Genomic DNA, 12,300 nt, shown 5'->3' with positions numbered 1-12,300 from the left:
ATTTAAAGTGAAAATGGTAACAAACCTTTTCCCATATCTGCAACAATAGTGAAACATCCCAACGTAGAAAGACAAACTAAAAATATCTCAATTGGAAAGGATTAACTCCAATCAAAAAACGTAGTAACACAAATTAACACACAGTGAAGGAACAAATGATCGACGATACAATGTAAATACAAAAATAATAGAGTAATTATACTGCTGTGAAATGTTGAACATTTTCAAAAAATATCAACTTTGAAAAAACATACGTTATATTGTACAAAGGTAAATAAAAATTAAATTGTGTTGTTGGGTATACTTCTTCTTCTGTCTGTAAAATCTTATGTTTACCTATACCAATATACTTAGTGTATATCAATAAAACTAATTTAAAAATATGATTATTTTCAAATATCGATAAAGGTAATTTTGAAATATGAGATGTAAAGAAAGTACTACTAATCAAAACGCTCGGAGTCGCAGGTAAAAAAGTAAAACCGATAAAACTCCGACTATGTGTTAAAACATCATGCACTGACATCTCTTTAGTTTATTGAAAACGAAAAAAATGAGTTTATTTTACACAGCGTATATTATTTTGTATGTGATACAGTTACTCTCTATATCGTTTGCATCAGCAGATAACAACAGAAACAGATTTGAAAAGCAGACATATCAAAGAATAATTTCGAGTAATACAACATTATCTATAGAGATCATACCATCATCGGTTGAATGTGCGTGTGTGTGTTCTATGGTAAAACAGTGTTGTTCTACAAGCTATGAAACGGCATCTGGACGTTGCATTTTAGATACCCGCGCTAAACCAGAAACAGAAACAACTGACAATTCAAACATAATGGTGAAGATTCCAGGTATTTTAAAGCCTTTTTTAACGTTAGATATGTTGCTCTATTCAAATATATGCATACATGTGTTTAACAGTTATTAGGGATGTTAGAATATCTGAAATGTAATACATGGATACTTAATCAAGATAATCCAGATTGGAGTTTTTATGCCATTGTCACGGTCAACTGAAAATAGAAAATGATAAAGTGGGATTGGGGGGGGGGGGGGGGGGCGGTCCGTGTACTTGGGACACATTCTTGTTTATAATACGTCTGGTCAATTATTGTGTCAAAAACAATATTGGACTGCAAATTACTTTTTCGTCTTGCTCAGTTTTACTTTTTTTAGGTGTTTTTTGCACCATCATTTGTCTGATATTTTTCACAATTGTCTTGTCAGTTTATTGTCGACTTTTGGGTTAGAATGTCGCTCGCGTACTTTCGCCTATCTTTCAATTGTAAATTGAACAATTATAGTTAAGTTATTTAAATTAATTGAAATTTACATCTGTAACCAATCCTGTTTACATATAAGTCTTGATTAACAAACAAAGGTATCAGTTTAACGCCTTTCCTCCCGAGGGAATGTTTTCAAGTGCACTTCATGTTCTTGTATCAAAAAAAAAAGAAAATCAAACAGTCTTCGTCTGAAATTGTTGAACAGATCATATTTCTAAACAAGAACAAAATCAACGTGACCTGCGCTGAACCCTACACAACTGATTAGAAGCATTTTTAACGGTGTTTGTTCAAGGATCGACACTTCCATGGATTACATCAAGCACGTTGCTGGTACTACTATACAAAAAAGTAGTTCCAGGATAAACGTATTTTTTTCTTAATTGATTTTATTACGAATGAGATATTTCAACAGAACTCAAGTAGGTTGAAATGTGAAGAAAATTATCTCAAAAAGTACAACAGGCAAACGAGTATCCGAGTTCTAAAATTGTACTCGAGTACTCGGCCTTCTGATCGAGTTCCCGAGTACTCGAGTATTCGTTGACATCCCTTATATTAAATATATATAATTTTAAAATCTACTTTTAAAAACCTTTGTTTTATTCATCATAATTTTAGAGAGACTTAAGTTTCTAAATGCTTACATAGTTATCTTTCAAATAAAGTTTAATATAAGAGAAAATAACATCGAACCAAATTTCAAATCCGAACAACGAACTTTTTCTTTTCAATATATGATTAAACGCCGTTTTAAAGAAAGAGTGACTCGGTCCAATTTATACAATTGTAAAATCCTTTTACATGTGTTTTTTGTTCATATATTTCATTTATTTTTTTTTAAATTGAAGACACGGAACATATTTTTTCACAACCGTAATCTATATCGATCACACGTAAATTATATATTGGTAGCATTGAATTGGACTGGCTCATGAATATATCTGTTGGTTAACGCAAAATTATGTAATACATGAAGTTTGCCAGCTGATAAATAATAACTACAAAAACTTTTGTATCATTTAAATGAAAGTTTTGTTTTTATCATTTAATTTAACGAAAAACATGTAGTGAAAATAAATATGTCTAAAGTCGTGAGCCAGATTGTGTTATTGACGCCCCCATATGCATATTGTTTACATTGGTTACAAAAAGTAGGTCGGTCAATGTCGACTAATGAAAATAAAATCATCAAGAATAACTACATGAAGTCTTTTCGACAAGTCTTTTTAACGTAGTCTACAAAATGCAAATCATAAAAGGATCTTAATGATTTTTATAAGATCTGTTACTTAATTGCTTGCTAACTTAACGTTGGTTTGTATTGAAAAAAACACGTTTTCTGCTTTTTGGCTCTGTTATCAATATACTATTTATATATTTAAGTCTATTAAGAAAACTTGTTATCTTAAAAAGTAAAGCCAACATTCTGTATGTATAATTTTTTAACAATTGTGAAAGCAACATCAGAGAACAATTAAAAAATATTAATCCCGACGAAGAAAAATTCAAGAACAGTCCTTATCATTTTCTGACTCTTTGTCGCTACCAATGATGTTGTACTAGTAGTCCATAGGTAATTTTAGTATCAGTGGTGAACAAAAAATCACAAAAATCCTGAATTCTGAGGAAAATTCCAAACGGAAAGTTCTAATCAAATAGCAAAATCAAAAGCCTTATCACATCACACGAAAGGACATATAGACCAATCATATGATCAAAAGCTGTCGAGTTGGTACTTCCTTGATCTATAACAAATTTTCCACATAAGGTGTAAAACCATCAAATCATAGTATGTCACATCCGGTTACATAGGAAAATGCATAAACAAGATGCAACCTACATGTCATGATAAAGGCAACAGTAGTATACCGCTGTTCAAAAAATCATCAATCGATTGAGATAGTAACAAATCCGGATTACAATGTAAAACCATGATTTTTCATCCACTCTGATATAGTATTCCTTTCTGCAGATCAAAGTAACCTTCAACCAAGAGACTGCAGTGACCTTCCACCTTGCACGAGGAGCGGAGTATTTGAAATATACCCAGATGTCACTAACAAGATAGATGTATACTGTGATATGGATACTAATGGCGGTGGATGGACGGTATATAATATTTATTAGACCAAAACTTGAAATTATATAAACGAGTTGAAATTCAAAGCCATATTTTCCCTAAAGTTTATTATATCTGAATGCTCTTGTCAGAAGCAATGCACTTTTGGCCGTGATCAGCAAATGATATGTACATGCGTAACAGATGAAACAAAGGCCAAAATAATAATGTTTCCAATGCATTATTCCTGGTAAAATTATATATCACTAGTTAACAGTTTAACTAGTTTAAAATGAAAAAAAAAACAATTGCAAATATATATTATGCAAAACCTCATTTCACAGTTGTTTATTAATTACATATACACGTGAAGCGTGTCGGAAGACTAATGAATTTAGACATGTAAAAATATCAGATATGTTAAATCGTCCGTAGACGCTTTATATTTCTCAATTACGGATTTATGGGGAGGGAAACCGTATCGTTGAATAATAGATATCCAATTAGCACTTGTGAAACTCATCCCTGTTAGTGGCAAGGGAAGTAATTATTTGATCTAAATTGCCCAGGAATGTTAGTTTAAGTCAATTATCAAGGGTTTCACTTGATTATCAAATAGTTTTCAAAATTGGTTTCACATTTTGCACATATTGACAAATGTCAATCGGATTGCAATAAAGAACATGTGTACCAAATTTTTCGATATTGATCTTGCAACTTTTTTTCTTTTGAAACCTTTTCGGATCATCTTAATTTTGTTCATGATTGTATTGATTGGTGTGACGTTATATGCATAGCCTACAACTAACCTGGCTGTTCGTGGTCGGTATTGGTTTTGATAAGGTCCTGTCGAACAAAAGGTCAATAACAAATGTAATCTTAGTCACTGATATCCATAAATTATCAGTTACAATAATGAAATATGTTTCTTCCAGACTAGTTTGTTACAATCTTAGGCCGTGTTCACATTGACCTAAATTCGGTGTTGTGTTAGTGTAACTCACACATAAACTAAACATCATTACGTTCTCATTGATAAAACTCAATGTTTACATGTAGTGTAAATCATGTTTTGTCTACATGCAATCGATAGTCGATGTAGGCCTTGTGTAGGTTAAGTGTGCACTAAACTAGGCATTCAGAACTTTAATTCTCTTATGTATATTTAAAAAAGAAGCGATTTTTACATAAAATTGATACTTATAACACTTATTAATAAAGTTCTTTGCAGAAATATTTGTCTAAACTTGATATATTTATTTGTTATAAAAAAAATTACGTAGCCTTATTAACCCCTTATCAAGACAAACAAGACTCATCCATCATCATTGCCGAACACTTAATTCATTTGAAAAGGTCTTCCCGAATCGACTGGACGTACACACTGACAGAAATATTTGCCACTGGTTTTTACTCAAACAACGATTCACTCATAAATTTATTGTTGAAAAAGGGTGAGGCTAATTGTTTGTTTGTGCAGTATCTCAAGTCCGTTAAAATACAGTTAGAAAAAAACATAACCCCCTCCTTTTGCTAAATAATCCTTGGAGAAAAAAATACCATTTGAAACAAACAGAAAAGATAGAAATGTAGTGATCCTTAACATCGCAATTCTATTTCTTCGTCTGGTCTGTAAGCAAGCTGATGCAGCCTACGTTTTTAATGCGTAATCGAGACATCTGAGTCAGAATTTTTATTCGGGCGAAAGTTTTTTTTTTTTTTCTATGGTACCAATTCAATATTTGACAATATTATTAATTCGTATTATTTAACAAATTTGATTCGTTTAGGCATAGTCACATGTTAAACTATATTTTCGAAGGTAGAGAGAAAACGGCGTATAGCAAAAAGCATATTGACCGGCAAAATGCATATCGCACGGTTATTTTTAGAATATCTAAAAACCGATATACTTTGTGACGTCATGTAATGAATTTCAGGATATTGTTTAACGTTTTGAAACACATGATATCTGTGATCAATAATTTGACGGAAAACATCTTCATATACATAAGATGTAAAAAAAAAAGTAAATTAAATAACAACTAATATGTTGTTATTGTCAAGGAGACAAATTGATGTAATATTTATAAAATTCCAACAAATCTAAACGACGATTTTGATACAAATATGGTCGGAAATTAATAATATAACAAATATAGCCTTTGTATGAGGTCAATACAGGATATATCGACCCAAAGAAGTATATCGACCTCGGACTTCGTCCTCAGTCAATATACTTCTTTCAGGTCAATATATCCTGGTATCGACCTCATACAAAGGCTATATTTGTATACTATAATGTATGGGCAAACTTTGGATTCAGAATATTTGTTCATTCTAATCATCTGTATGACCCGATTTTTAAAAATTAAATTGTGGTAAAATCACTCCCCCCCCCCTTTTTTTTTTAAGTCAAATGGTCGTTCCCTTACTGCTAGAAAAGTTGTTCGAAAATTTGAATTCTGTTCAACGTAATGAACATTTAAATGACATATAGTTTAAAACAGTGAACAAAACTTATGTACAGGTAGCTAAACAAGGTGTATATATGTGAACACATTTAATGTGAAACTAGTGTGCATTACATTAAACCAAATGTAAACATGTTTACACGACCTTATTGTATCATTTATTCGTAAACACATTCATATTATAATAAGTCTCATAATTTCTTTTTTTTTATATCTGCTGTATATCTTTCAATGCTTTCATTAGCTTTGGGCGAATTAATCGTCACTGTCCTATGATCTGTCCTTCGACCGATCTTAAATCAATTTATGCAACCATTTACGGCATTAGTATACTTTTAATTAGTTGAAAAACATGTGCTACGGTTTTGTACTTATCAGAGTTCAAAACCACATGTCGTGCAAACAAACTACATGAATTATTTCATTATGAATCACAGTGATTACGTTGTAAGTACATGTACCTTTTAATCTCCGTATGTTTAATTGATTGTTTATAAAGACACATAGAACAAAACTTAGAAATGTCCTGACACGATCCTAAGACCTGTCATGATCCTTAACACGTTTTTTTAAACAGGCTCTTGCTATCTTTTATCAAGTTCAAACTTGACATGATTTCAAATAAAAAAAAATGCCATCATATCGACAAGCGTTAAATTCAGTGATTTTGTCTTAAATTGAACATGGTAAGTTAAATAACATCTCAGAACAATAACATCAGTTCTATTCAAACGAGCAAATAAAAAACAAATGAAGTGCTTGAATATGTATAGTTAGTCAAACGATCTACATTTTGTACATCAGAAATATTTTTGTGTTTTAGCTCAGTATTGAGAGTTAGTTTGTAAAGTTACACTATTTTAACAACTGACAAAGACAAAAAAAAATTTTATTTTGAGGGTGTAATCGGCAATTCTTTTTTTTCGACACATTGTCTTTAAATGCATATCGTACTACTTCGAGTGTCTTTTAAAAGAATTATGATTAAATGGATACATAAAATTTCATCTCTTGATAAGAATGGTTTTTTTGGCTGCTCAAAAGTCTTTTATTGCTTCAAAGAACTTTACATTGAACAGCAAATCGGAGGACACCTTGTTTGTATAAGATACAATAGCTGCACAAAATTCAATTCCAACAACAGTACATTGCCGACTATTCTACCTGTTCGACGTAAGAAATGTTCATTATATTGACAAATATTATTTCCTCAGTTAATAAAGCTCCTTACAAAAACTGTGACTTTTTACTCGATTAGTGATATTAACCATATAAGGGTTCTAAAATCTGGATACGGATTATTTTTTTGAACTAAAAATGTTCGCGTATTTATATGATCGGTTACTAGTCAAAAACTAAGGTCAAATCTATGTAACAACAATACATCGGAATGTCTTCACAGTCGTCGCGATATAAATACATGAACGGTACCAATTGTTGTGCACCAGATGCGCATTTCGACAATACATGTCTCTTGAGTGATGCTCGTGGCCAAAATATTTAAAATCCAAAGCTTATATAAAAGATAAAGAGCTCTAATCCAAAAGGTCAAAAAAGAGTTGCCAAATCCGTGAAGAGAATCAGAGCTTTGCATGAGGGAGATACATTCTTTAATTTATAATAATTTCTAATATTTTGAAACAGCAAATTTTAATAACACAAAAAACAGTATTTTCATGCTAGTACCGAAGTACTGGCTACCTGGCTGGTGATACCCTCGGGGACTAATAGTCCACCAGCAGAGGCATCGACCCAGTGATAGTAATACAATTAACGGTACCAATTTTTCTTGCACCAGATGCACATGTCGACAATACATGTCTCTTCAGTAATGCTCGTGGCCAAAATATTTGAAATCCAAAGCTTATATAAAAGATGAAGAGCTATAAACTGTCGTTACGATTGAAGCTTTAGAAGTGTGCTAGTTCATATTGCACTGTACGAAAGATTCAGCACCCAAATGACATTTTGGAGGACTGGAAAGCAGATATTTATAAGGAGAAATTTTAAACATTTATAGATATAAGAAGATGGTGCATCAAGGTATAATAATTTGTTTCAAGTAAAACATTATAGATCAAAGTAGGGCCTTAAACACGGATCTTGGTTCACAGCAATCACCACGCTATAAAGGAACTAAAAAAAATACAAGTGTTAAACCATTCAAACAGGAAAACCAACGGTCTAATTTGTATTTTAAAAAAAAAATTTCAAGAGTACTGGTCAGATTTTGTCGAATCCATCTGAACGAGGACAGTATAATTCATCACAAGAAAGTTCCATTGTTATCTATAAAGAAAGTATTCCATGCGTGCGTTGCTAGCATATCAGCTATATATTATTTCGGTCCGTTTATAATAGAATATAAATAATTTTGATACTTAGCTATTTGATTATGACATTATTTATTAAACCCCATCGGTACTGGCATCTTAAGATTTTGAAAAAAGTGGATTGAACCTGGTTTTATAGCGCTAAACAGTTTAGTCAAATTCTGTCATATTTACAACGATGCGTAAACAAAACAGACAAAATGGGTAAAATTGGCAAAATATGGGTACAGCAGTCAAATATTAATACTAATCAGTACTTATATTGATAAAACAAAAACACCGCTATGATTTTTTAAAAGTATCGCATTGATATTAGAACTAATAGCATTTGTATATTTATGTGTATAAAAAAAACACAGCACTTGAAATTTTACACGGACGTAAACGTTTGCTTCTAAATAACTTCTGAATGTATGTTTAGATTCAATTGATTTTTTATATTTGAAGAATATGTTTTAAAGTTAGTATTTTCTCAATTTTTCGTTGCCGAAAACAACATGTTCCATATGGAATGTCTGCATATTTACAATTGATATTAGACAATATCGCTATGTGATATAAGAAAAGTTGTTATCGATACGCTTCTTCCAAAGACTGGTCAATATTTGTTAATTTATTTTTTTAATTGAAAATATGTTTTGAGCTAAAATATTAATAACTAACAATAGTATTCTTTTAACAAAGACAGCAAAGAGACAATTACATTCAAAGCAAATATATCAATAAAACTGTATAGTATATAAAACATTTTCTTATACGTTTCGGTCACTGGCTTTCTTAAGTGTTTTTTTTTATTCTTCTAAATTACATGGTAGACCTTTAAATTTCACACTTATTAAGATGCTGTTGATTTGATTTAGTTTCTTGGTAATATTATGCCATCGGTATTGATTACAAAGAAACAACATCTATAACATCTAAATTATTAATAAAGTGAAATGTCTACTTTTTGTCAAAAGGTATAATAAATAAACTGAAGAAGGCCAGGGGCAAAACAAGTCTCGAATAATGATTTATATACTACAATAACATATAGTTTGTTCTCTGTTGTCTATTTGGATTTTAAAACAGGGAAATAAAGTTATGTTATGAAAGAAAACTAATATTTCACTACTCTTTTTCCAATTCTTACAACTATCAAAGCCACCGTACGGCCTTCAACAATGAGCAAAGCCCATACCGCATAAAGTCAGCTATAAAAAGCCCCGATAAGACAATGTAAAACAATTTAAGCGAGAAAACTAACGGTCTTATTTATGTAAAAAAAAATTAACGGAAAACAAATATGTACCACATAAACAAATCCTCAATAACACTAGAAAATTCAATAAAAATGAAATTCGGGAAATATTTTCCGATTTTTGCATTGTACTAATGAACTTAACATCGTTCAATTTTTTTGATGTGCGTTTGAAAACCGGACCTGCGCAGAAATCTACAATGTACTTCCTTTTTCCGGTCTCGTTTGTATGAATCTTTGAGTAAAATATTTATAGTTATCAGTCTAGCATAAATATGAAGGACCGCAATACCAATTTTATTTTTAATAATTCAGTGTATGACAAAACGTTCCCTTATGATAGCGTTTCTTTGTTTAGATTGCATGTGACGTCATAACTTAAATAACGTCACAACAGAACTCGGCAACGTAACGGTATTTCCGTTTCTTTTTTTTTTTACAAATATTTAAGGGGGCTCGCGGGTCTAAATCAACTTTTTTTTTCTAATATAGGATTTTCCTATGTTTTTCTATGATAAAACGTTATCTTATACCTAATGAAAATATAAAATAAAAATATGGGGTCACCGTTCATTTAAGCTCACAATTTGCCTCCGAAAGAAGCATACATTTTTGTTAATGTCTTTTTTTTTGTTGCACTAATAGGAGAAATATTGGTAAAATCGAAATAAAAAAAAAACTGAATTACAGAAATCGCTAAAATTTTACAATTATTTAGTTTATGAACAGCTTGTTAAAAAACAATAATAAAAAGTATAGGTCACCGATAAGTTGAAAAAGATATTTCAATTTAAACGTCCAAAAATGACCAAAAGGGAGATAATTTGGAGCTTTTTCAATTATACGAACATTTTAAAAGTCATCTGGGGCAAAACCAAATCGACTTTTCTTGATGAATTTCGTGACATATTATAAAGTAATAGCTAATTGTGTAATAAATAAAATTTGTAATGAAAAAACAAATGTTTATTTTTTTGCCGATTTTTTTATACCCGCGAGCCTCCTTAAGTAACAAAAAAATAATTCATACAGACTTCGTCCCCATTTACAGGTAATGCCTGCCTCATATTCACTACTCCTTTTCCAAATTCTTACAACTAACTTGTTTATATTTAAAGTATTTACAAAACCCAATTTTTCACCCATATAAGCTTTTTATTTGATAGTCAAATGTATAATTAAAAGGGTTTTTATATCACAGTATACATTGAAATCATATGTTAAAAAAAGTAAGGTAATGTCATCAGTTACTTTAATATAGGTCTTAGTAGAGGTTTCCAGATTTGCTACGTATCAGGTACGGTTGGTACGTAACACAACCGTTGGTGTTGTTTGGGAGGTTTCATTGAATGCATGAGATTATTGTATGTATCATGATAAAAATAAAGAAACGAAATTGCTTATCAGTGATAAAAACCTTATTTTTTTATTTTATTACGATTTCTCTGCTTCTAAAAAACCTTGCACGTGATTTTATACGATAAAATTTATTTTGTGCACAAGAGAATGAATCAAACAGTCCTTACTTGAACTGAGTTGCCTCGACCTTTATATTCTAAAAATAGATTTGCGTTTCTGTATTGCTATGTTTTTGTTTTTTGTATATATTAGGAAAGGATAAGAATAAAGAATGTTTAGTAATACTCAAATATAAATTGTAATAATTAAAAATTACTTATTAATAATATCTTACTTGTACCTTAGTGGTGTCGTTAATGACTACATAGACGGATCCAGGGGGAGGGGGCTTGGGGCCAGCCCCCCCTTTTTCGTGGCAAAAATTTGGTTGACTATATAGGGAATTACTGAAGCATGGTTGGAAACCCCCCTCCCCCCCCCCCCCCCTTATGAAAAGTTGTGGATGCGTCACTAAACTAGTACACGTACTTTAATGGCAAAATTGAGTTCAAAATTGTGTTGATTTCTCATTAAAATATTTGTTTATTAATTAAGCTATCTTTTCGATCATTGGAGCCACATTATTTCATAAAACGCAATACACATTGTAAACCATCGATCTATCTTTTTCTTATATTTTGTCACTGAACTTTTTAAAAAATGATCATTAATTACTTAAAGAATAAATATAAATTTTATGACACTAACGAAAAACATTTTTGGAGTCGAGATATTAATTTATCGTCACGATGTTACCTCATCGTGTTCGCTTATTATTATTATTTCACTAGATATTGTTATTACATTAATATTTGTAAACATTGTCGCGAGTAAAATTGTGTATTGCACGTGTCTGGGAGTAGTATAATATAATCTACGAGGGGTAATGTTAAACCAACATCCATCCATTAATCCTTTTGTCGTACAGCATTCATTTGCCAACAAAACTTCATACAACACAGCGTATTTTGTTCACTGATAACGGCAATAATTTGACGCTATATTTACACTTACTCTAATGCAATATGAATATGTCTTTCTAACTCTTCGTAATGTTGCACGGAAAATACTATGTTGCTATATAATGTCTTTTGCACCATTTACAACTGATTTATGGACTCAAAATTAAGGATAATTTTCATAGGTTTGTAAATGTTTCAATGTAGTTTGTTCAGGGTTATATGTACTAGTATCATGAATACGATACTACTTAAAATAGTTAACTCCAGTTTTTCTGAGTTTTCTCTCTCGGCTTACTGCGAAAAAGATATATGAGCAAAATAAAAAGGGCATGTTTCTAAAATTTATAGAGCATATTGATTTTATGAGGGGTTTTTTTATGAAGAAAAACTTTAAGCCCGACGGTGAAGATAATTGTCCGAAAAGTGTCAAGTAAATACGATATCAGCCATATCTCTATGCATAATTGTTCAAATTGAAGATGTAAACAACCTTGTATTTTTTTCCTGACGTCTGATTTTTTTTTAATCTTTATTTT

General features: G+C 31.0%; 1 protein-coding gene across 1 annotated transcript in view; it reads left to right on the top strand.

The window, feature by feature from the left end:
* The first annotated feature begins 553 nt into the window (after window positions 1-553).
* The window catches only part of LOC134694385 (techylectin-5A-like), a 41,745-nt gene continuing 29,998 nt past the window's right edge, over window positions 554-12,300 (top strand). The window contains exons 1-2 of the mRNA XM_063555390.1: window positions 554-860; window positions 3,271-3,407. Coding sequence (XP_063411460.1) covers window positions 554-860; window positions 3,271-3,407 — 444 coding nt within the window. The remainder of the gene's footprint in view (window positions 861-3,270; window positions 3,408-12,300) is intronic.

The sequence above is a fragment of the Mytilus trossulus genome, chromosome 13, assembly GCF_036588685.1.
Source record: "Mytilus trossulus isolate FHL-02 chromosome 13, PNRI_Mtr1.1.1.hap1, whole genome shotgun sequence".
NCBI lineage: Eukaryota > Metazoa > Mollusca > Bivalvia > Mytilida > Mytilidae > Mytilus > Mytilus trossulus.
The sequence above is the reverse complement of the archived record's forward strand: the minus strand, read 5'-3'. Positions and strand labels throughout refer to the sequence as shown.